Raw genomic sequence first — 26748 nt, 5'->3', positions numbered from 1 at the left:
TTTTCGTGCCACGAGCCTGGTATTCTCCCAAGATTTGGTTAACCACAAGCTGGGAGTCGCTGTAGCAATGTATTGCTTTAGCTTTGAGCTCTTTGGCTATACGAAGTCCCGCCAGTAAAGCCTCGTATTCGGCCTCATTATTTGATGCATTGAAGTCGAATCTTAAGGCATAATGAAATATGCTCCCTACGGGAGTAATCAAAATGACCCCTGCCCCCGATCCATTTTCATTAGATGACCCATCGACGTAAAGTTTCCACAGCTCGTGGGCCGGGGTTATAACTTCCTCGTTGGTCATGCCAGTACATTCCACTATAAAGTCTGCCAATGCATGTGCCCTAATGGTCGTCCTTCGGTGGTAGGTGATCTCGAATTATTCGAGTTCAACCGCCCAATTAAGAAGTTGACCTGAAGCCTCGATTTAGACAAGACTTGCCTAAGTGGTTGATCTGTCAACACGTGGATGGGGTGCGCCTGAAAGTAGGGTCGAAGTTTACGAGATGAATGAATTAAGCTAAGAGCTAGCTTCTCCATCAAGGGGTATCTCGACTCTGCCCCCAGTAATCTTTTGCTGATGTAATATACGAGCCTCTGTACCTTTTCTTCTTCTCGCACGAGCACTGCACTTATTGCGTGTTTGGTAGTGGAAAGATATAAGTACAGTATTTCTCTCGTAATAGGTTTTGATAAGATGGGGGGTTCTGCGAGGTGCTTTTTGAGCTCCTGGAAGGCCAGCTCGCACTCTTCCATCCATTTAAATTTCTTGCCTCCCCTCAAAAGGTTGAAAAACGGAAGACAACGGTCTGTAGATTTTGAAATAAACCTACTTAGCGCCGCCATCCTGCCGGTCAAACTTTGGACATCTTTGTGTCTTCGAGGTGAGGGCATGTCGATCAGGGCCTGGATCTTGTCTGGCTTGGCTTCTATTACACGAGCGTTTACAATAAAGCCCAGGAATTTTCCTGATGATACCCTGAAGGAGCACTTCTGAGGATTTAGTTTCATGTTATACTTCCGGAGCACGCCAAAGCACTCTTCGAGGTCATCAACATGGTTATCGTTAAGTTGAGACTTGACTAGCATGTCATCAACATAAACTTCCATATTGTTCCCTATTTGCTCCGAAAACATCATATACACGAGCCGCTGGTATATGGCCCCAGCATTTTTGAACCCGAATGGCATGACATTATAACAGTACAGCCCCTTGTCCGTTATGAAGCTCGTATGTTCCTGGTCGGGGGCATGCATGGGAATCTGGTTATATCCAGAATAGGCATCCATGAACGACATCAGTCCATGCCCCGCCGTGGCATCCACGAGCTAGTCAATCCTCGGTAAGGGAAAACAGTCCTTCGGGCAAGATTTGTTGAGGTCCGAATAGTCAATACAGGTTCGCCACGTCCCATTAGGTTTTAGGACCAACACCGAATTGGCTACCCAGTCAGGGTAAAAAGCATCCCTAATGAACCGATTTGCTTTTAACCTGTCGACCTCCTCCTTCAGTGCCTTTTTCCTGTCGTCATCCAGCTGTCTTCGCTTTTGTTGCTTTGGAGGGAAGCTTTTATCAATATTTAGCGCGTGGCTCGCTATATTCAGACTTATTCCTACCATGTCCGAATGTGACCATGCGAAGACATCCTGGTTTCTCTTCAAAAAGCAAATTAGTTGCTATTTGGTTTCTTCCTGGAGGTGTTTTCCAACCTTTACCTTTTTCGGGGATCGGACTCTTCGAGCTGGATCTCTTCGAGCTCTTCTAACGGTTCGAGATCAACTTTCTCCTCGACCCTCGAATCGATTTCTTCATCAATCTCCAAGACCGTCCCATCTTTATTTTGAACAATGACGAGTGCATGTGCGCTCGTCTGTTTCTTTCCTCTTAAGGAAATACTGTAGCATTCCCTTCCAGCCAACTGATCTCCCTTCAATGTCCCGATGCCACTGGGGGTCGGGAACTTAATGGCTAGATGCCTTACAGACGAGACTGCCCCCAGCCCAACCAGGGCGGGTCTTCCGAGCAGCACGTTGTAAGCCGAAGGTAGGTCTACTACTACGAACTCCATCATCTTGATTGTCGAGACTGGGTAGTCTCCCAAGGTTACGGGTAGTTCGATGGATCCCATGCAAGCGGTCCCTTCTCCTGAAAAGCCGTACAGTGTTGTTGCACATGCTTTCAGGTCGCGAAGAGTGAGTCCCATTTTCTCCAAGGTGGCTTTATAAAGAATGTTAACTGAGCTCCCATTGTCTATGAGAACCCGGTGAACTCTCTTATTTGCGAGCTGGAGAGTGATGACCAGTGGGTCATGGTGAGGAAATTGGACATGGGACGCGTCGTCCTCAGTGAGGGTTATTGGCTAGGATTCAATCTTTTGATTTTTTGGAGCTCTAGGTTCGGGTTCATAAGGAGACCTGTCCCTAGTTTTTAGCTCGTTCACATATCTTTTTTGGGCATTTCTACCCATGCCCGCGGGATGAGGCCCTCCCGAGATGGTTATCACGTCTTCTCCATCAATTGGAGGGGGCCTATCTTCTTCCCTAGCTCGGGAATTGTTGTTTTGTGCAGGCTGTGGCGCGGCTGCCCTCTGGCTCGTAGACGCCTGATTAGTATTCTGATTTTTGACATATTGTCTGAAATAACCTCTGGAGATCAATCCTTCGATCTCATCTTTCAGCTGTCAACATTCATCAGTAGTATGCCCGGTGTCTCTGTGAAATCGGCAATATTTGCTGGAGTCCCTCTTGGACTTCTGATTTCTCATTAGGTCTGGACGCCTGAAGGGGACCTGGTTTTCATTAGCCAGGTATATGTTCTCCCGAGACTCGTTGAGCTCAGTGTACACTCTGTACATGGAGAAATATCTCTCCCCCTTCTTTTTCTTTCCTCCCTCGGCCTCGGGGTTACTCCCTTCATTCTTTTTTCTCTTGGAAGGGTTTTCCGCAGCAGGCTTTGAAGTTTGTGGGTCCGCCAAGGTTGAGGTAGAGTTCACGTTTATCGTTGTAGTTACGGGCTGGGAGGTCACATTAAGTGTCGACCTCGCTTCCTCTACATTGACAAACCTCTGTGCTCATTTGTTAAACTCGATTAGGGACCTCACTGGTTTTCTTTGCATGTCGTCCTAAAGGGCACTTCCTGGCATTACTCCAGCTTGGACAGCCATTAGATGACCACTGTCATCCACATTTCGAGCCCGTGCAACTTCTAAGTTAAACCTCGTAAGGTAACTTTTTAATGTCTCGCCTGGCTGCTGTCGAACATTAGTCAGAGTTGATGCCTCGGGCCTGACCCCCATCATGGCTCTAAACTGCTTCTTGAAGTCCCTAGACAGTTGATCCCAGGAAGTGATTGAGTGCCTTCTATATTTTTCGAACCAGCTCTTGGCTGGTCCCGTTGGCGATGCTGGAAATAACATGCATCTGAGCTCGTAACCCACGTTACTTGCTCTCATTATGGTATTGAATGTACTCAAATGACTGTACGGGTCTGACTTTCCCTCAAACGTTGGGATGTGAGGGATCCGAAATCCTTGGGGAAACAGAGTGTTGGAAATATGGGGAGCAAACAGTTCAAGCTCCTCGTCAGAATCTTCATATCGACCCTGACCTTGCTCATTTTTCAAAAGCCTGAAGGCATTTTCTAACTGATCAATTCTTTCCTGGACCGGGTCCGCGAGGGGTCTTGCCTGAAATTGGTTGTCGTCGATCATAATTCCAGGTTCGCGCCTTCGCAGGGGGTCTTTACGCCTATTTAAGCGATTCCTGCGGCTCCCAGTATTCTTTCGACCCCGATCATGCATACTGACTGATCTGGTATCTCCAGAGTCGTCACTAGTAAGACTTGTCGCATGATTATTTCGAGATGGGTCTCTTTCATGCTGCCTCGTTTCTGCAGTGCGATACCGGGAAGTTTGAATTTTTTCAGATAAGGCGCCTCTCCGCTCCCGGAAAGCTTCCATGTTCCCTTGTCTCCTCCCCGCACGTCTTTCCCCATCATCTCAAACTGGTTGAGCATTCCTGCGAGGAGGTGAAGGATATCTTATAGGCGATGGAGGGAATCGTATGGGTGACGGTGGCTGCCACCCATTTTGTGGCCTGGACGGTTCAGAGTTTGCCCGAGATGGATTGGTTGCATTCTGTGTGTTTCTAGGGACTTGAATCCGAGCCTCTGCAGGGGCTCGGTTGTTCTCAGTTCCTGCTGGTACCTCCGCAGGTGGATTAACCGGGGCCCTAGCTCGGGTACTTCTCTGGGGTCTCGAGGGAGCGGATGGCTCTGCTGGTGCCGGAGGTTGTTCCGGCCTTCTTATGGCAACATTTTTTCGTGGACGTCCACGAGGCCTACGGGGAGGAACATGCACGTCCCTCGGAGGAAGGGCTTGGTTTTCACGCGGAGGCAGGGGCTGAGCCACCTGCTCCTTTGCGGCTATCCTAGCCAACTCCTCATTGCGCTTGTTGGCTTCTGCCAACTGCTGTTTCAGCTGCCAGTTTTCAAGTTCCACAATGGGAACGTACCGCTCAGGATTGTAATACATATCCTCATCCCTTGGAGGTGCGGGTGGTCCCCGAGAATCGGAGGACTCGCTTCTCTCTTCAGCATCCGGGTTTACCATTGGTTGTTTCCCAGGGCGTCTCGGATAATTTTCTTCAAGAATGTTTTGATCGTTAGCGGCCATAACTTGTTCAGGGACTGAAAGCTTAAGGCTCTCAATGAAAGCACCAAACTGTTGACGCCGTTTTTCGTCAACAATGAATATAGAGCACGAAAACAATAAATAGTTATGGCCAGAAAAATACAATAAAACAAATAGGATTTTTTACGTGGTTCAGCAGTTAACTCTGCCTAGTTCACGAGTCTTTGTTATTAGAACTTAAGATAATTTATGGAAACTCTTCAAGAATGAATTCTCCATAGTTTCTCTCAAGATTACAAAATTTCGATCCTTTTCAAAGGTACAGGACTTCTCTATTTATAGAGGAAGTCTCAGAATACTCTCCCACACATCTTTGGGAAGTTATTTTTTATGTCAATAAATTTAATGGCCTTAAAAGCCTGTAACTCCTATCTACAAGGAAATGTCCCCTGAAGACTGGGGGGCGTATAACTGAATAATAAATATCCCTTTATTATAGGGATGTTACAACAATAAATGTAGACTGCGTCTCTCCAAAATGACTCATTAAGATATTCAAAGTTATCAATCTACATCGTCAGTGCCGTGCCAACCCAGGTCTCTTAATGACTTTCGAGTTGAAGTATTTTCCCCGAGATCGTGTGGCTTCGATCTCATACTTATGTCAGGCTCGGAACTCCTGATCCGAGGCCACCTGAGAATAGACGTACTTTGATGTCTGTCTTTTGAGCTTGTGAGGATTTCGAGGCTACCATCTTCGAGGTTGCCACCTGCTTTATAGGTTCGGTGCCTAGGTTGCGGACACGTATTTCTAGATATTGCGAACCCATACTTGACGAATCTAGCTTTTGAGATCACAATTTTCAAGGCTCGAAATCTGGGTGTAACAAAAATAAATAGAGTGTTTTAGAGCAATTTTAGAGTGTCACATTATCTCCTTGAAGCTCTCATTTATATAATATATAGATTATATTTTTATATATTATAAATGTGAGTTCAACAAAAATTGTTGTTTTGTTTAGATTTAAAATTATATAAATATAGTAAATATATTAAAAAAATAAAAAGTAATAAAATCATCTAAATAAATTGAAAAATAAAATAATAAGTAATAAATGAGCTATAATAATTTCTCATCACATATTTAAAAATTTCATATTAAAGTATTTAAATTACTCTATCAATTATATTTTCAAAACTATAAACTAAAAATATTTATGTGCTTAATTTTTTTTATTAATTATTTATTTTGTCATTTAACATATTTTTTTTTATCTAAACACATATCTAATAATGAAGTAAGACATAAATACACATATTTTTATTATTAAAAAAATATAGTAAATATATTAAAAAAATAAAAAGTAATAAAATCATCTAAATAAATTGAAAAATAAAATAATAAGTAATAAATGAGCTATAATAATTTCTCATCACATATTTAAAAATTTCATATTAAAGTATTTAAATTACTCTATCAATTATATTTTCAAAACTATAAACTAAAAATATTTATGTGCTTAATTTTTTTTATTAATTATTTATTTTGTCATTTAACATATTTTTTTTTATCTAAACACATATCTAATAATGAAGTAAGACATAAATACACATATTTTTATTATTACTTATTTTAATTGCTCTAACTATTAATTAAATAATATATATTTATATATAATTTTTTGTTGGCTTTAAATTTTTTTAAATTAAATAATTAAAATTTGATCAAATAAACTTTTTAAATTCATAATTTTAATTTAGAAAATTTTAATATTTTATTATATTGAAATTCGTAAATATTTTTTCTAAAAGAAAATTAGAAAAAAAGTATTTAATTTTTAAAACTAGAATGTACCATATCTTTATATATAAAAAGTGCATATCTAATTTGATTTAATTTTTTCTAATATGTTTATGTCATTTTTTATAATATACGCAATTATTTATTTATTTAAAACTTATATAGCAATGAAAGAAACATAATAAAAGTAAATTAATACATTTTTAAATAAAACTAAGCAAATATGCATTTTCCGTTGCTTATACCTATTATTTTAATAAATGTTGGATCTCTTCGCTTGGCAATTGGATTTTAATAGTTCCATAAAAAATTTGATCTAATGCAATTAACATCTAACTTTTTATATCTAATTCAATCAAATTATAATTAGATATCTAATTTTAGGTAATTACTTTAAATTAATTTGATATAATTGAATTGATTTGAATTCTCAACCCCTCTAATTAATAAAAACATGCCTCTCCTATATTTATTTTCTAGAAAAAGAAACTAAAACCTAAGATCATAAATAAAAATAATATTTAATTCCTATTTAAAATAAAAATAAATTTATAAATTTTATTATTTTTTTAGTCACGAATTATACATTATTATTTTTGTGATTTTGATTTTTATAAATTATTTTTAGTATTCTTTATTTGATTTTAGATCGTTGTTCTTAGCATTTTTTTTTATTTTAAAATAATTTTTAGTATTCAATTAGATTTTAAAAGATCTTGTTTAATTTTTTAAAAGATATACCAAATTCATTTTATTCCTTATGGACTTCTATACATTTTATTATCATTATCTCAACATTATAGAGGCTTAACGTTCAATTATCAACTATTGTAGTTGTATAAATAGGCAAAGAAAACCATTTTTATTGTAGAAATATCTAAATATCTTTTTTTTTAATATCACAAAAAAATATTAGATTTGAAATTTATTATATCTTCGAATTCAAATGAATAATGTAAAAAATAAGATATCTACAATTTAAAAAAACAACTTCCTTTTATCTCAAGTCATATTCAAATTCAAAATATTATAAATATATTACAATAGACTCCAATACAAAAACATATAAAAACGTTTTGACTTCACAAAAAGAAAAATTATTCTTAATTTTCAATTAGATTTTAAAAGATCTCATCTAATTTTTAACAGATAAATGAAAATTTTAAATATTTACATAAAGACTTAACGTCGAAGTAAAATTAGTTTTCTGTTAGAAAAATTCAAATATTAAAAAAAAAATCTATATTATCTCTCGTAAATGGATATTCAAGTCAAGACTTCCTTTTTTGAAAATGAAGAAAAGGGTAATATAATAATGTAGTTTATTTAATCTCTTGATTATAAGTTAAATATTCCAAATCGAGACTCCAATCCAAATTCAAATACAACGAGAACTAGAACTCTTTTGACTTCCATTCCCCCACATACCTATATATTTACGTATTGACGTTTCCTCTTCCTAAGGTCTACACTACATCGTATAAAATACTTACCCATTAAATCCAAATCTCTCTTCTGAAAAAAAGAAAATATCTCTGTGAGGAACATTAACAAAATAAGATACCCCTTCCACTTTCGCAAACTATCCTAATCTATAGTACTGACAACTTTCTGAAAACCCTAGATTGAAGCTCAACCTTTGGGGACCTGAATGCTGTAGCTGTAGACGACGGAGACGAATCGGAATAACAACAACGAGAAGGAGAGGATATGGAGGGTGGGATGTTGTCCGCCAGTGATCAGCAGAGTATGGTCTCATCGTTCTTGGAGATCGCCGTTGGACAAACGGCCGAGACTGCCAGGCAGTTCTTGCAGGTTTCTCTATCTCTCTTTCTCAATTTGTACTTGCCTCCATTGGTCTTCTGATTTATTTAATTTTGGTTGTGTTGAAATCGGAACATTTTGATTGAGAATTGGGCTTTTGGAGATAATTTATGGAATTTTGTTGGGAGAACAGGCCACAAGTTGGAAGCTTGAGGAGGCTATTCAGCTTTTTTATATAGGCAGTGAAGGCGGCACTGTAGTGGGAGGATCGTCTTCTCAATTTCCGCCTACAGAAAATATTGAAGCTTTGGCCGAACAGACTGCTCGGTATGTTAGATGCATCGATTTCTTTATGTATTTATTTTTCTTTGTTTTATGTGTCTCGTTCTGCATTATTGTTTATGCTGGTTTAGAATGATTCGACTCAGTGAAGCCGAAAGGAATTTGGCACCGATTGTTGGAGATGAAGTACGCCCTCCTTTACCTGTTATCAGGGAAGCCCTTTATGATGATGCCTTAATGTACGGGTATACTTTTTATCTATTCCCCTTTTGATTTATTATTTCATAGCAAATATCAGAAGCTCTTCTTTCAGTTGAACTAAAATAGTGTTTATTATGTTTATTCTTTGGTGTGTGTGTGTGTTTAATTGCTTAAGTCTATTGTTATTACTATTTTGTTTACATTTGTCATCCATTGTATAGCTGCTTGATTGGCGTTTTGGATTTTAGGAAATGCTATCTACTGGAGATGCAATTGCATATGAATTTTAGTTGTACATGAGGCATTGTTGGAAATTTAAGGAATCTATTGTTGGCAGGAACTGTGTCTTTATTCTTTTTCTTTTTATCCATTAAATGAACACCGTAGCACTTTTACTTATCTCGGCGGATGGAAATTGGTTCAGTCACTAATTTGTGGTGTTTAGATATATACTTTAACCTTTGTTCGTTTACTGCCTTCTATGTTATCTCATGTTTTAGTAGGGATTTGTTTTTTTATTTTGATTTTGTGTTTCATAACTGAGATACTGCACATATGCTTTTGTAAATGACTTGGACTAGTGTTTCATGTCAAATTATATCTGCTAATTTTTAGAGTTTGGCGAGTCTCATTTTATGCACAACTTCAATTTCTAACTGCAAATCACTTTTACTTATGGAATATGTCCTTTTGATTTAGGGCATCAAGAATGAGAAATCCATCCTCTGAATCAAACTCATTAATTGCTTTCCGTAATTTTGATGAAGAAATGAAACGCCCTGGGGTTTGGGAATCAGAGCAAGGTGTTGCATCAACAGCAGATAATGCTCGGGATAATCTGGCCTCCTTATATCGACCTCCCTTTCATATAATGTTTCAGGGATCATTTGAAAAGGTAATTGGTTATTTTTGTTGGGTTTCTTGCTTCATAGTGTGCAATGTGTAGAAATTGGATAGTTGGATTGAAATGTTTTTGACAGTTGACTAGTTGAATGACACTAAGGATACAGTAAGTTGTACTGGAATAGTCTCAGTACTCTTACTAACCTTAATTTGAAGAAAAGTTGTTGTACTTTGACTCTGTTTTTTGACAGATGATTTTGATGATTGCCTTTCTTACTATCTTTGGAAAATTACTGTTGGTTTTAATCATAATGTGAATTTATTTGGGTGCCTGAGCCTTTAAATCTGTTACGATAGTGTTGTTCTCTGCAATCTTTAACGGTTGCAGCATATTACATAAAGATATATAAAATGAAGAAGGGTCAATACAAAAATATTAGTAGGGCTTTACATGATGGTGTGTAATAGTCAGTGAGTAGGTAGGATTTTTGTGCCTTTCACTAGTGCCTGCAATTAGCTTTTTTGCATTTTGAAATTTTTGGTATTTAAAAGAAAGTGGAGACTCAACTTCATTTGTATCCCAGTCCTTGTCCTTTTTAATTCCATCTCAAACAAGTGTTTAGTTGAAAATAATACTGTACTGATATGATGATATTTTATACATGCTAGAAATATCTTTTATCCAAATATAAAAGGGAGAGACCTTTTGTACAAATGAATTATCTTCTTGTTTTATTAACAAATGAAGAAAATATAGGTCTTAGATTTTCAATAAAGAAAGTATGTAATGTATTATTTAGCTTTCTTTGAAGTCCTGAACTTGAGTTACAGTTTGTTGAATGGAGATAGTATATCATGGGTTATCCTTTCAACCTGCAATCCTTATCTTATTACGAGACTTGTGTTTTATACGAGTGATTGAGGCATAAATTAAGCTGGTTGTTTTGAGGAAGTGAGATCTTTGCATTTCTCTTAAGGTTCTATGGTTGAAAGGTATATGAGAATGTTTAAAGACTGGTCTGACTCTTAATAATAGTTTTGTATGCTAGAGTTTAGTTTTGGGCTTCTCTTTGGGTTTATACTTGAAATTTGTTTTAACGGTATTGCCTTCATCAGCCACGAGTTACTGGGACTTTTATGCATTTGGAGAATTCCTAGTACTCTTTATCCATTTATTTATTTTTAATGGTTATTTTAGTTTTACTGTAATTTTCTTTTTCTTATAAACGATATTATTCAAATCCGGCTGGAAATGGTGCTGTTGTTAGTTTTTGAGGATAAGAATGTCAAGTGTTTATGTTATGTTTCTTCACGTGAAACTTTGTTTGTGCTACTGCAGGCAAAGGGAACTGCCTCTTCTCAGGACAAATGGCTCTTGGTAAACTTGCAGTCTACTAAGGAGTTCAGCTCACATATGGTAGGTAGCGTGTTTCGTTGGACTTTTCTAAATTGACTGAAATTGGTGTTCATTTATCATAGATTTTGGTGTTCATTTCTTACTTTTATTCTATTTTGAAGCTTAATCGAGATACATGGGCTAATGAAGCTGTCTCTCAAACGATCAGTACAAACTTTGTCTTTTGGCAGGTATGTGTTCCATTTTTGGGGGGTTTCACACTAAAATATAATAATATTCAAGGCGGTTTGGCAAAATAGCATTTTTTTAATGTCACTTTGCAAATTGACCTTCTATTAGTAATTTTCATTTTTTATTCTGCTATAAGGATTCCTTATATCTAGTAGCAAATGCCTATTTTCATATTGTTTCAAGGCCTTGTATGTACATCTGTAGATACATGGTCATTATTGGACTAGAATTTTAGGATAATATGCTATACTTATATAAAGTTTGGGGCAGGGATCTTTATATATTTGGATTCTAAGAAAAAAAAATTATATTATGTGTTTTATTTCAACAATTTGACATTGGTCGGTGAACTTAGGTTTATGATGATACAACTGAAGGTCATTGTTGGACTAGAATTTTAAGTTAATATGCTATACTTATATATAAGTTTGGGGCAGGGAACTTTATATATTTGGATTCTAAGAAAAAAAAATTATAGTATGTGTTTTATTTCAACAATTTGACATCGGTCGGTGAACTTAGGTTTATGATGATACAACTGAAGGTCAGAAAGTTTGCACATATTACAAGCTGGATTCCATTCCTGTAGTACTTGTTATTGATCCCATTACTGGGCAGAAAATGCGCTCATGGGTTGGAATGGTCCAACCTGAACGATTGTTGGAGGTAAATGGAGTTTTTGTTTTAGTTGTTCAAAAATTAAGTTTTTTGAAATTTTTAAGATTTGCTAGAACATGATGTAATCCCTTACTGACTTGAGAAAATTCCGTTCAACTTTAGGATCTATTGACATTCATGGATAGTGGTCCAAAGGATCATCACGTGACTTTGTCACACAAACGACCCAGAGAAAGTTCTTCGGCTCAGCCACAGAAAACTAAAGGTATGGCAGCATTAACTTGAGGAATCGGTTCAGGAACGATTTAATTTGAATTTTAAAACTGAAAATTTGGAGTCATTTTGTTTTGAACATGATAATAACATTTGCATGTTCTGATACAAATGACTAGATTAAGATTAATATCGCTGCTCAATTTCATATGCCTTAGAAGGGGAACCACCTAAGTAATTTAGTGTTAATGCTTTTTTGAGGAGGAAAGGAATGGTGGCAGGCTCTCAAATGTATCAATTGCCAATGTAGTTAGCCTTCATCTACTTGAAGCACATTGAAGTTGTTTTTTTCCTCCCAAAGTAAAAGCAAATGTTTTAGTTTAGTTCACACACATATATACTAATTTATTTACGCCAGCTTTTGATATTTGAGGGTGCTAAATAAATCTTCTAACAGTTGTTTCAGTACAGTAACTGGTTCCCACTATATTTTGTGTTTTGAAACATTTTTTTTTTCAAAGCATATTCAACATCTTTCACAGAAATATCCTTCTCAAGCACTTTCTTTTCTCATTTTAAGATGATCAATATTGATTTGACGAACATTAGATGTTCCTTTAGTTGCAGACAAGACTAGTGAAGAAGATGAAGAAGTGTTGCGAGCATTGGCCGCTTCCATGGAAAGTATGAAGGAGACCAGTGAAGTGATTCCAAAGGATAAACATGTAAATCTCACTGATGAGGATGAGAAAACATGCCCGGATAAGAAGCCTGATTATCCACCTTTGCCAGAAGAACCCAAGGGCGATAAAAGCCTTCTATGTAGGGTTGGGGTTCGTCTTCCAGATGGGCGCAGGGTGCAACGGAGTTTCTTTCGCACCGACCCAGTTCAGGTGAGAATATTTTTGTGCTTGATTACTGTTCTTCCACCGAAGTCTTGTAAATATTAGAATTGTTGAAATGCATTATAGAATGGATTCACATTATTGCAATTAACTCTGTTGCAGCTGCTATGGTCATTCTGTTGTTCTCAACTAAAGGAAGCCGAAACAAGACCATTTGGATTGACACATGCAATACCAGGAGCTTCCAAGAGTTTGGATTATGACACTGAGATGACATTTGGGGAGTCTGGCCTTGCCAACTCTATGATATCTGTTACGTGGGAATAAATATTGACATTAAGTATAAGTATTTGTATTGTCGTTTCTTTTTTCTTTTCATCACTTACGTGTTTAGTCTTTTTATTTATACCGCTAGTTATGTACATACTCAAACGGCAGATTCTTCAATTGTCTATGTTCATTTATTGTTCTCCCTCGCTAAACTCCTTTTTTTTGTTAGTTTCAAAGCTGTGCCTCGTGTTTTTTTGTTAAATATTTAAGTTTATCAGGTTGGATTTGTCTTAAATTGATTTTGTTTTGTGTATTTTCTTAAACAAAAAGTCAAGAATGAAGTGGTAAACTGAGTAAATTGGAAAGAAAAGGGGGTGATGGATATGAAATAGGCCTAGATTTGGTGTGGAATCAACATTTTAAGTGAATTAGTAGTTACATATATTGTAAATCAAAAGTTGATGAAGGGTGTTTACATTATTTTTTACAATTTTAATATTTTTCCAATTCATTCTGTTAAATATATTCAAATAAAACAAAAACAAAGTAAATGGCAAAATCAGATATTCTATCTAATTTTTATCTAAAATATTTGATCATTTTTAATACATTAGTTAAATAAAATAGAATAATTTTTTTTACTCTAATTTCTTTAATCGTCCACTTGTATATTTTTTTATTAGAGGGTCCGGCTATCCAATCTAATTCAAGACCCAATCAACTGACACTCCATTAGTAACGGAAGAACTATCATATCCAAATTTACATGTTTTTTAATCTTTTTTTTTAAAAGAATGACAGCGAGACTTCCATTTTATTTTTCACCACTAGTCCCATCCCCCAATTAAAAAGGCTCCATTTTTTCTATAAAAAAAACCTCAATTTTGAATAATACCAATTTATATATAATTTTTTTTATAAAAATACCATATTTTGCTTTGGGCTCCCTAAAGCTCAAGGCCGACCCTGAGAGTGACCCGCCAAAAGCACCTTTGTGTGTTCCAGCGATTGCTTTTAGAGAACTCTATCTATTTGGATTTCCAAACAACCAGTGCGAGGCAAATAGTTTTAAGAAATTGGACTTTGGGGTTTCTTGTTTATTCTATTGTAACTATCCTTTTAGGCCTTGTTTGGAGTTAGAATTTTGGTAGGGAAAGAAAAAGCTAGTGTGGAAAAAGAAAAAAAATATTTTTTTATGTTTGATAAGGAAAGAAAAATAGTATGGAAAAAATGATTTTCTTATGATTTTTTTCTGTTGTTTGATTTTTTTGATAAAAGTGGAGGGAAAGAAAATAAATTTTTTTAAAAAGTAAAAAATGAAATATTTTGAAATTATATATATATATTTTTCTGAAGCAACTTATTTATCAATTAGTAATTACTTTTTTCACTTAAAAAAATCTTAAATTAAGGTTTTAAAAAATAAAAAGATGATCTCTTATAAATTTTTCAACTTTCAATTTAATATTAAATTTTTAAAAAACTAACAAACTTGTTAATATGTTATTAAATAAAATTAAAAGATAATACATTTAATATTTGTCAATAATGTTTGATATATATAAAATAACTACTGTATTAAAAAAAAACTAAAAATCAAATAATTCGCCACCGAACTTCACCTTTAACCAAAAACATCGCCGATCTTCTAGAAGAGCAAGAAATGCCCGTTGTGAGAGCAGAGTAAACTTTTATATGAGACAACTCACTCATATTACCAATTTTCAAGATTTCTTCATATAACTGTTTTTCTGCTTCAAAATTTGAAATGCCTCCACTCAAAGCTGCAGCTACTGCATAGCTACAATGTCACTTAGTGTTGTTTTCTTCTTTTTACCACTTTTTTTTTTTATGAAGTAACAGACTGTGGTGCAGATGATTCTTCTCCAAGTCTGTATCCTTGTTCAAAATTATTATTGCCGACTCCATATTCACTCAATTCGAATGGAGACGTATCATCATCCAAATGTGGCTCCTCTTTACTCCAATGATGCAGCCTTTCCCTTGGACATGCAGCAAGATCTCCCATAGCGCGATCTCTTTCCACAAGTTCGTCAAGCTTTTCATAATTCCTAATGGGTTTGTACCGAAATTGAGACACTTTTGGGTGTGCCTATTTTGACCAAGAAAAACAAATATAAGAACACATTATACTATTATATGAAATTTATCAATAAAATATTATTTAATAATTTTACCTTAATATAAGTTTCTCAAACACTGAAAACTGCTTCAATCATTTGTGTAGAATAGTTAAAACCAAATCCACTAGTGTTCAGTAATTTTTTGGTTACAGCGAAATTCTTCTTCAAAGTCTTCATTCTATTCTTGACATGATCAGAATGACAGAATTGCTCAAATTGTTTGCTAACCAGATGTGCAACAGTTGCTAAAGCCGTCTTTGTAAAAGCTCCTCCTGTTTTTTGGCCTTTGTGCATTTGTTCAGTTAATGAATAGATAAAAAAATCATCCATATCATTAGTCCATGTAAGGTTTTTTTTAGTGTCAATCGACAAATTGATTCGTGTCTCTTCAATATTTTCCATCTACATAGGGAACATTTACAACAAGACATTTTAACGTATAACTTCCAATATTATTTTGAAAATAAGCTAGCAAGCAACATTGTACACAACATTCACACTAATCAAATCACATAATCTAACTTTGCAATCATAGGTGCCTAGATAAAACGCGCCTTAAGATACAACTTATCATTAAAGCGAAAAAATAAGCAAGAGAAAAATCTTAACATACTGGTTGTGTACATTGTGATTCTGATGTCTCAAATATTTCAAATCTTTCCATAGCTCCCATAGCTCTTCGTTTAAATGGTGGAAGTGACCTCATTTTCTTTGGTGGACTCGATTGAAGGTGTCTTGAATGGGTTGGCGGAGCCGACAATGGAGGAGGTGACGTAGGTGTGGTCACGGAGGTGGAGGAGGTGATGGCCGTGGCGGTGGAGGAGGTGGTGATCGCTGTGGTGGTGGAGGTGGTGGCCTCATGGTGGATCTAAGAGATTGAAACAATCGAAGAAAAACTCGCCTAATTTTTGTCCCCTCAAGTTTAAATTTCTAATTAAATTATTTCAATGTTCAAATTTAATACTAAATATATATTTGAAGATATTAAAGAATAATTAAAAGGCTTAATAAATTAAAAAAGAAACAAGATATATATATTTTTTGTGTAAATTTGTTTAGATTTATTATAAAAAATAATATTATAAATTAATTGAGACAAAATTAATTTTATTTATGTATTTATATATTTGAGTAATTTTCTAAAGTATTATTAGAATTACAAGTTAAACATCACACAATGAAATATAAAGTCCAATGACAATAGTCTCTAAAGTCCTCACTAACTAATTTATAAATATAAATTATATATTAAAAAATAAATAAAGCTTAATATTAAGAATAATTAGTATTTTTGCCTTCAAACTTATGACACTACCAGAACGTGCTGCCTAAAATATGTGAGCTACATGAGACGTCTGAGTTTCTGCCTTAGGTGGGTAACATAATATTTACGTGACATTTTATGCGTTGATGTGACATTGCCATATGTACAATATAAAATACAAATTAATTTAAAAAAATTAAAAACTATTATTTTATCAATTCTTAAAAAAATAATTCAATAATAAAAAATAACAATTTCTTTAAATAAAACCAATGAATCTAAATATATTTTGTAAAAAAAAAATATAAAATTAAATAAAACTAAAATGCATTTAAAAAAAAAAGATTAAAAACCCTAATTTTTCTTTCTTCTTTTTCTTGTCGTCACCAACCTTCTCCTTAGTCACAAATCTTGAAAGTTGGCATCGGGGCTTGGTGGCGACGGTGAGAATTGGGCAAAGGCTTGGCGATGATGGCAACAATGGGATCTGGCAAAGGCTCGATCGCAATGGTGAGACCTAGGCAAAGTATCGGTCGCGATTTGGAGGCTTAAAATGACTTTATCAATCACGAGATTTGACTAGCTTTGACGAGCTCTTGTTGTTCCGTAGCCATGGGGTTATCTTGGCTTTGGAGTCTTGTGGCATAGGTGTGACTTCCCAGTGGTGTTTGATCGGGGTTCTCTCTATGGTTCCCAAATCTAGGTGGTGAGGTGTTTTGGCTAATAGAAAAAAAACTCAGATTAGGTGTAAGCATTTAGTTGTTTTGGGTATGAGCATTGATTTATGATTTTGATTTTATTATGAGTTGTGATTTAAGTTCTAGATATCAATTTTGTTATAAGTTGTGATTTTGGTTTGTGTTCTTTATAGTTTATTTTGACTGATTTGGGGTTGCTTATTTTCTTTGTAAATTTGGATTGATTTGTTTATGAGAATATGGAGCTGCCAGACACAGAAAGATGAAAAGAGTAAAACATATATCTGTATTTGTTTTTTTAATTTAATTAAAATATTTTTAGGGTTTTTTTATAAATATACTTTCTTGTTATTTTTTTTAACTTTGTTAGGATTCTTTTTTCTTTTTCAAAAATACTTCCTTAGACTTAAAAAAATACGAATTTAATTTTTTTTATTTACAAAAATATATTATTAAAAACAATTAAAAAAATAATAATTGGACAACATTACTAGAAGACAAACTATTACGTACTAACACATTTAAAAAAAGGGAATATATTCATTTGGTACCCTGTGTTTTTGCAAAGTGTCATTTTGGTACCCTCTGTTTTCAATAATGCTCATATGGTACCCTGTATTTTAAAATCGTACATATTTAGTACCCTAAACTCAGATTTGATAGATAAAATTTTGTCAATATGATCAAACTGTCATCAGTTATATATAATTATGTAATTAAATTTAAATTTATAACTTACATAATTGACAGCAGTTTGATTAAATTGACAAAATTTTATCAATCAAATCTGAGTTTAGGGTACCAAATATGTACGATTTTAAAATACAGATACCATATGAGCATTATTGAAAATAGAGGGTACTAAAATGATACTTTGCAAAAACATAAGGTACCAAATGAATATATTCCCTTCAAAAAAAATTCAAAATATATATGAAAATAACAAACTTTATCAACAATTTTATTTAGGATATTTAACTTTATCAAAATGGATGTAAATTTTTTATTTAGTTTGGAATTAATGATATAATAATATTAAAATTTTAGATATTTTTCATTTTAATTTTTCTCCACCAATCTTCCAAAAGTTTGGGCCGACCCTAGCTAGTAGTGTAATCATTTTAACTTCTCTTGAGCTATGAAAAACTGCCTAGTCTTGAGTTGATTTTTGTGAACATATAGTAATATATAAAAATCTTGCTGTCAAATGGTGTATGGGTAACACAGTCATGTGGCCAGTAATTCATACGTACGTACATACTAACTAAGTTAGTTTAGAGTATCATGTGGCTCAAGTGTTATTATATTACAAATGGAACGATAGCCACACACAGCTGAACTAATACTGTAGCAGCTTTTTTTTAGTTGTCAGATTTTACTGAAATTCGAAGACAATTAATGATATGGAATCTAATAATTCATATATAGCTATAGTGTGGTATGTGTGACTGTGTGAGCACTATACTATGTTTTACAGGTTGGAACGAGCTTGCCTTTTTCCATTTTAAAGTACAATTAATGGTTTCTTCTATTAATGAGTAAATTTTTGTTTCAAAAAATACTCGAAATGTTTTTATCTATTTCTTGTTTTATATTTTTCTTGTAAATTTATTTTTAAAAAATTGAATAATTTATAGTATCAAAAATTGAGTTTTTAATATTTTAATTTAATACGCATGTTTGAAAAAATACAAATTTATTTTCAACATTGTAAATTATTTAATTTTTTTTTAAAATTTACAGAAATGATATCCTAATACAACAAACATGACCATAATTTTTTTTTTTAAAAATATACTTTTATATTTGTATTTAAAGACAGAAGTTGACTAAAAAATTAATATAGAAGGTTTACCATAAGAATACTGTTATAAGATTTATTTGCATACGCAAACAACTACGTACACTATAAGTATAATCCACCGAAAGACTGTCGTAATTTTTTATTTATAATTATTTATGCAAGGATTTATATTATTTTCTACTCTGAAGTTTTAATTAAATATTATATTTAACTTTATTCTTTTTAAATTCCTTAACAAACTCTAGCTGTAGTTATCAGAACAAAGATTATTCCTGTCAAAAATTTTAGATTAGATTTTAACAAAAGTAGCAATATTTTCTTTAATTGGAATATACTTGATTTTTTTATTTTAAATTTATTAATTTAATTTTAGATAAAGATATATTGGGATTTTTATTAAAATCTTGTCAATAAGTTGTCTATAATTTGGTAAAAAAAATATTGATTGATTTTAACAATCACAAAATATATTTGTAGAATTTTTTAAAATATAAGATTATATGTGATATTAGCTAAAATTCAAGAATATAAAATATAAACCATTTATATAATAATTAAGGTTTGGTCTTGTGGTTGATTCAACCAAGCACTTATGAACCTATCACCGAGGACTGGGATCTAGGTGACATAAAAAAATCCGTATATGTATTTTACTTTCTATAATTTAAGGGTAATATTTTAGTCCATCATTTGGATTTGAAGGACTTAGTACTTTATTTATTTTCAGTCATTGGATCTATGGTGGACGGTGAGATTGTGATGTTTGGTTGAGGATGTGTTAAAATACACATATACCCCTTGATAACTCCTAGGAACCGACTACCGTTTCCACTCTTAATTTTTTTTCTGATTTTTTTAATTGAAAACAAAGAAGAGTCGTTCTTCCCTTCCGACTATACCTCGGTCCATCTTTCCCTCCCCATTGCGTTTTTTAGTCGAAGTTTTGTATTAAAAGTGTTGAATAATAGGTGGATTGGCGCGGTTAATTGATGGTTGAGGTTGAGTGAATTAATTTTCATTTTGAATGTTGTGGGTTTCCTTCATTCTTCTCTTCTGTTTTTTTCGTACATTGTCCAGGAACGAAGCTACCTTGTTTTCCATCCGCGGGTACATTTGTCTTGCATTTGTTCTTCTTATTTTTCCCATTTTGTGCCCTAATTTTGTTTGTCTTCTCATATTTTAAATTTCTTCGTATAGAAATTCTATTCTGCTAACTAAATTTGGTGGATGCAGATCATTTGTTTCTTATTTTGTTCCTTTGATTTTAATTCATTCCCTTGTTCATTCTCACTCCCATCAAGCAACACACCCACTCAGAGGTATTTGATCGTCCAAATGGGCGGTCCGTGACAGAGGCCCTCTTCCCTACTTCCGCTCGTTCTTCTAAAGTCGTGGAGAGGTAATCTCTCTCTATATTTTCTTTTCTTTTATGGATTCAGTTAGGAGTGCACACGGGTCAGATTTTCGGGTTTCAAGTTCATCAGGTTCGGGTTTTGTGGGTTTCGGGTAGAGAAAAATGGTACTAAACCAATCTGAATTTTTTCGGATTGGATTCGGGTTAAGCTGGGCCTGCTGGGTTTTGGGCCGAAAATACCATTTTTTTAGATTTTTTTTAATTTCGGACCCGAACTTGAAATTACTGCATTTTAAACCCGAACCCGACCCGACATATTTTGGGTTCGGGTCGGATTAGGCCCGAAATGAACGAGTTTTTCGAAAATTCGGGTTCTTGGGGTTCGGGTCAGGCGGGTTTTGCAGGTCAAATGTTCACCCCTAGATTCAGTTAGAGCACCAAATGTTTGATGCAATGCCTATTTGCCTAATTCTTTTTTATGGATTCAATTAGAGCACCAAATATAAATGAAGAATGAATTGAATCTCTACGTCGTAATTTTGAGACTTATACATGCATTTTGACTGGAGTGATGTTTTAAGCCATATATTTTTCATTGACTTTGTTTTTTTAAAGAAAAAGTTGTTATGCATTTGAAATTAATGATTGTTTATGTATGGCCATGACTAGTTTCCTTAATTAAATGTGGTTTGAGTTAATGATAGCATTTATTAACAATTGTCTTGTACAAGACCTGTTTGATGAAAGTTATCGTGATATTTTTTGGTTTCATTCAAGTTTTTTTGTTAGAAAATTAAGTGCGAATTGTACAGTGTTGTTGTTTAATTTGTAAGAATCATTTTATTTGCTAGTGACATGGTAGTTTTATGATTCATATCTATTTATATAAGTAACATGAATTTATGTTGTTGTGAGAATATACCAACGTGATTACAAGAGAATTAGGTAAATTTTTAAATAAGAGAAAAAAAAAATGAAAGCTATTAAAGTTACCATGCATCATGCCCTAGTCTTAGTTACATTACATTTAGTAGTATTAATATTCTGGTACTCTTACAATCTACTCTAATTTTGTTACAAAAATTCATTAAAAAAACACTTATGGAAAGTGAAACTCTTAGGTACCTAATACCATATAATGGCCAAAATTTATACAAAATTAACTATACAACACTAAGGTACCTAATTAGTGCTAATTCATTCATCCAACCATTAAAACATATTTTAAGCTTTTACTAACACAATTCACAAAAAAAAAAAAAAACTAAACTGACTGGTTCAATTTTTTTTGCTATAACATTATTACTTACCACTTACTTCAAAATTACTTACCCGTGGCAAAATAATACTTTACCAATATCGTAAATAAGTTATAAATCAATACCAAGATAACCATATTCTCCTTAACTGTACACTTTTTCTGGACGTAAAATTATCTCATTGCCCTTACCTTTAACAGCCACATCAATACAACTATTCACACTCGGTTTATATATGTGGTTCTATAGTTAAAATACTATAAAAAATAAATACACAAAACTAGTTCACATCATAACACTTGAAAAATTTAATGGGCCCCACTTATGGGACAAAGTCTAGAGAAAAACTAAAGAATTTGCCATAATTTAATTGTAATTAAATTATTCAATCAAGATATTTTTTTTTTTTGACAAAAAAAGCTATAGATTTATGTATGCAAAAGACAATTAAATGTGCCCCTACTACTTTTTGTTAAGGGAAAATGAAGTCTTTACTAATATATATAATTATATGATTAATTCTTTTAATGATCGGATATTCATGATGTCACCACTACTCTTTCTCTCAAAGCAAAATCAATTGCAAACGAGTGTGCTTCTAATTTGAAGTAGCACTATTAATTTATCTTATTGAAGTTATTGAACTATGTTCACATAATATGTGATAACTCTTGTGAAATCTATGAATTGTCATCTGAAATTTTTATAACCATGAATATATCCAGGGAGAGTGAAATAAAAGTTCTTTCTATATATATGGAAGTTAGAACAAAATAAAGGCCAATTTGGAACTATTTTGCATCTTATATAAATTTTGATAATGTCTAGCTAAGTGTGGTACTTAGATGCTAACGTCTATGCATGTAAAAACACATCTCATATTAATTACTAACATGACGTCAATTTTAAGTGGTGTTTGGTTGGAGGTAATGAAAATAGAAAAATAAAAATGTGAATGTGAATGAAAAAATGAACATGATTGATATGGAATAAAAGTTAATATGAATAAAAAAAATTATTAATTTTTTTTTAATCATGCATTAGAATGGTCTTTTATTTTATTTTCAAATGAAATAGTCATTTTATCAAAATGTTAGAAAATTCATTTAATTGGAATCACATTTCAATGACCTAAAATGTAACAAAACAAAATAATGGAATGAAAATTGATTCTTTATTACTGCATTTCATTCCATTACTCCCAATCAAACATAAAAATTAATTATACTTTACTAATTAATACTATAGTGATGAAGCAAGAAACCTGTTATTTGCCGTTTTTGGCAAGAGTAATAAGATGAATATGTGCTTTTCCTATTATTTTATTGTGAGTACGTTGATACTTTATTTTATTGTCGTTTATGGTAAGAGAGTAATAAGATAGATGCCTTGGCATTTTTATTTTTAGTTTTGTGCAATAATGTCTTTTGAAACTTATGTTAAGATTCCTTTGGCACGACTTAAAGATCCCTATTATATGAAAATTCTACAATATAAAGTAGGATTTTTTTTACCTTTTTGGTAGAATATCACCTTATTTTAAGTATATAAATTAATTATATCTTAATTTATTATGAAGGTGCTCATTATAGTTATAATATAATTTCTGCAAAAAAGTTTAGAAAATTCTGAATAATTTACGGTGTCAAAATTAGAATTAAAAAATTTTATTTTTCAAGCATATAACCAAAAAAATAAAAAATATGTATAAAAACATCATCATAAAAAAATTAAAATTATAATTAATTTACGTGTCTAAAACATAATTTTATCCTGATATGTAAAAATATGACCCTATTCTAGAATTCCCCAAATATTATAAAGCTTGGCTATTTTGTTAAGGGTTGATTGATTTGTGTGAGCTGCGTTCCATAATTTTGTTTACATAAAAAAAAAAAAAATTAGATTAGCGTGCTTAATCTTTGTCGGTATTATGATCAATAATGTTATAAAATATTTAGATGCTTCTCTCATCTTTACAAGTTTTGTAGAAGAAGAATACATATAAAATATCCAAATTAAAGGTTGACACGGCAGAGAATGGTGAACTTTCTGATCACACTGGCCATCCATATACAATTTGTTTGTATATTGAAAATAATAGTGGTTCTTGAAAGTTCTAGGTCTAGCTAGTTAAACTCTCTCCCACCATATACTTAATATTTGGTTATATATAATTGATCATATAATATAATATAATATAGTTCATTTTTAAACTTTTATCTTTATCTTTTTTTTTTTACTTTCTGAAAATAAAGATGATATCTTTTGGATAACAGTGTCACATCCCAATCGATCTTCTGCCACATTATTAGTTTAATGTCCCATAAGATCCAAAATTGATCTACGCGGGAAAGCTCATTTTTAATCTTAGTGGCATGGGTGGGGTGGGACAATATAGTTTTTGCCGACATAATTACACGTTTTTTATCATCATTTTACTTTTCTCATTAATGTTGTTTTAATGCTAAAATACTATTTATTCATGGATTTTTAATTACTTTAATTTTACAAGCAGCTACACAGACGATGAAGATCACATGAAAATTAAAGTTAAAGGCAATTCAATAAAGCATATTCCATAAAGTAGTGGTAAGGCATATTCCATAAGTGAAGTGCGAAAAATAATGTTTAGAATATATTGATTAATGTCCTAGATATGTATATTATTTTTATTGAAAAAAATTTATTTGGTTCATGTCTGTATTAATGAATAAAGAAAAAGAAAAAGAAGAAGAGATTCATTATAATGAATAAATAAAGAACATACATTGCTATGGATTTTCATGTTTGACATGTGAACCGCAAAGGCAAAAGCAAAACGACAGAGATATACAGAGAAAAAGAGGAAAACATCATCAGTAGCAATATGACTATTGTCAAAGTTATTGCAAACTTTTAAAGCAGCTGCTGCTGCTGCTGCTGCAGATCGTGTGCCAGTAGATGAGTTGTAATGAAATGACTCGTATATCTTCGTCAGCTTTATCAGTGTTTCAATTATACTTTTTGAGACTCCATCTATCTATCATCCACATGTGTTACACGTAAGGTAAGAATGTCAATAATGTATGTAGTATTTTACTCCATACATATCATTTATGGAAAATTAAGGGCTTCATTTTAAGTCTACCTACTAGAGCCTTATTAGTTTTGAGTGTTTTCGACCGGTAGATAATTTTTGGTATTTTTTTATAGTCGTATATATTGTAACTATTTAGAGTATTTTGTAAATTTTTAGAAAATTCTGAATAGTTTACAATATTGAAAATTAGTTACAAACATGTAGTTGCACGTGTGATTAATTTTTTTTATGCGCGTAGAAAATAATATGTCTGAACTTAGTTTTCAATATTGTAAACTATTTAAAATTTTCTGAAAATTTACAAAATACTCTAAATAGCTACAATATACACAATTATAAAAAATATTTACTCCAAAAATTATTTACGAACAGAGAAACACTACGATTTAGGGTGAATCCCTCTAAAAGAATTGTCGTATCTTCTTTTACTTTTTGCCATTCAATATATAATAATATAACCAATGGTTAATTATTACTTTTCTCTTCCTATATAAGACCCCTTTTCGTATTGGTTTTCCATATCCATTTTCCTCACTAAAAACATTCTCTATCTCTTTCTTTATTTTAATAAGCAGAAGTTATTATAATATGGGGCTCTTCATGCGTTCAATCTCTGCTCTTTTTGTCATCCTCCTGCTTCTGGTGGCTACTGGTATGTATAAACTCTCTTCTTTTATTTTAGTTCTCATACATTCAATTTAATTAGCAAATATTTTAACACACAAACATATGTTAATCAAACAAGTGGTTAAATCTCAAATATAGTGGTGCTAGCTTCTTAATTAGTAAGATTATTTTTTATAACAATATTAATCGATGGTTGAACAGAGATGGGGCCAAGGGTAGCAGAGGCAAGGACATGCGAGGCACAGAGCCATCGGTTCAAGGGGCCATGCGTGAGGAAGAGCAACTGCGCCAACGTTTGCCGAACTGAGGGCTTTCCCGACGGCCACTGCCGTGGCTTACGCCGCCGCTGCTTCTGCACTAAACATTGCTAAAACAACCTAACGAGATGAGATTCTGTACCGTACCAGCATGGCTTCAAAATAAACATGTAGAAACTGGCTTTTTATGTGTCATGGTTCTACAATGTGTGTACGTGTGTGTGTGTTTTTCCCTCGATTTTGTTTTTGGTTGCGGTGTTGTCACTTCCCTGTATTAACTTTTGTTTGTTAATGCAGCTTATTCCTTCTCATAATAAATATTAATCAGTCTTTTATGGACTATACGCAGATATTTTGCTCTCTTAATTGTTGTTGTTTTTCAATTGTTTGGTAAACAGTGATTATAGATCTAAAGGTACAATTATCCAAGTTCTTTATATGCTTAATTGATGTTAAATTAATTTCCATTTGGAATTAAACTCTACTTGAAGTTGTATACAGTACTTAGATTTAAAAATTTACCCCCAAATCTCAATAAATACTCTGATTTGTTCAATCTTTTACGCCACAACAAAAAATCAATATTTTCATTTTCTTTCTCTCTTGTATCTTGTTTCTTTCTTAACACTATCAAAATTTTCATAGTACTAATTGAAAATCACTAAAATTAACAATAAAAGTTACAGCAAATCACTTCTAAATTTCTAAAAAAATATTAATAAACTTTTTTTTTGGTGGGATTTAAAATATCACATTTTAAGGAATAATTACATTTGGGTTTGTTAAACTAACTTTTTTTTTAATAAAAAACCAACTCAAATTTTATTTACCAAAGAACCACACTTTTATATACTGTATTTTAAAGTTTTTACATCCACAATACTATTTTTTTCCCCACACTTTCTCTTCAAGCCATTTATTGTCAAACCTACACGCATATTAGAACAATACACATGCCAGACCTCATGGAAGCCCGTCCATAGACACTGGTCTTAGGCAAAATACATAAATATGGGAAAAGAAGGAAGATGAGTTTTTATATTTATGGAAAATAAATAAATTCTACAAAATATAATAAATTAAAAAAAAAATTTAAATATCAGAATTCCATAAAATATAAAAATTAAATTAACATATATTTATACAAAATTCTCACATTTTTTCATCCTCTCATTTTTCTCACATTTATTTCTTTTCATTTTCTATCTC

The 26748-nt window shown here is 32.8% G+C and overlaps 2 protein-coding genes across 7 annotated transcripts; both read left to right on the top strand.

The window, feature by feature from the left end:
- Positions 1–7893: 7893 nt before the first annotated feature.
- On the top strand, positions 7894–13262 carry LOC133824252 (plant UBX domain-containing protein 7). 6 transcript variants are annotated; one of them, XM_062257117.1, is made up of 10 exons: positions 7894–8241; positions 8384–8517; positions 8604–8717; positions 9373–9568; positions 10856–10933; positions 11035–11103; positions 11627–11770; positions 11885–11987; positions 12563–12828; positions 12943–13262. In XM_062257117.1, the coding sequence occupies exons 1-10, from the start codon at positions 8137–8139 to the stop codon at positions 13105–13107; spliced, it is 1374 nt and encodes a 457-aa protein (XP_062113101.1). In that variant the 5' UTR covers positions 7894–8136; the 3' UTR covers positions 13108–13262. The 6 variants fall into 6 exon arrangements, with proteins under 6 accessions (XP_062113101.1, XP_062113104.1, XP_062113102.1 ...); XM_062257120.1 differs by having other exon boundaries at positions 7895–8241; positions 8619–8717; XM_062257118.1 differs by having other exon boundaries at positions 7896–8241; positions 8604–8711; positions 12557–12828.
- Positions 13263–25149: 11887 nt separating this feature from the next.
- On the top strand, positions 25150–25881 carry LOC133824250 (defensin-like protein). The gene is made up of 2 exons (XM_062257115.1): positions 25150–25307; positions 25484–25881. Exons 1-2 carry the CDS (start codon positions 25244–25246, stop codon positions 25651–25653), a joined length of 234 nt encoding a protein of 77 aa, XP_062113099.1. The 5' UTR covers positions 25150–25243; the 3' UTR covers positions 25654–25881.
- The last annotated feature ends 867 nt before the right edge of the window (positions 25882–26748 follow it).

The sequence above is a fragment of the Humulus lupulus genome, chromosome 3, assembly GCF_963169125.1.
Source record: "Humulus lupulus chromosome 3, drHumLupu1.1, whole genome shotgun sequence".
NCBI lineage: Eukaryota > Viridiplantae > Streptophyta > Magnoliopsida > Rosales > Cannabaceae > Humulus > Humulus lupulus.
Note: the sequence above shows the minus strand (reverse complement) of the source record. Positions and strands in the feature narration are given on the sequence as shown.

Excerpts from the sequence above, each read along its gene's own strand:
- LOC133824252 (XM_062257116.1), top strand. The coding sequence starts at position 8,137 with ATGGAGGGTGGGATGTTGTCCGCCAGTGATCAGCAGAGTATGGTCTCA. Across the intron at positions 8,518-8,603 it reads TTGGCCGAACAGACTGCTCG|AATGATTCGACTCAGTGAAG; the intron begins GTATGTTAGATG and ends ATGCTGGTTTAG. Across the intron at positions 11,988-12,556 it reads TCAGCCACAGAAAACTAAAG|TTGCAGACAAGACTAGTGAA; the intron begins GTATGGCAGCAT and ends ATGTTCCTTTAG.
- LOC133824250 (XM_062257115.1), top strand. The coding sequence starts at position 25,244 with ATGGGGCTCTTCATGCGTTCAATCTCTGCTCTTTTTGTCATCCTCCTG. Across the intron at positions 25,308-25,483 it reads CCTGCTTCTGGTGGCTACTG|AGATGGGGCCAAGGGTAGCA; the intron begins GTATGTATAAAC and ends ATGGTTGAACAG.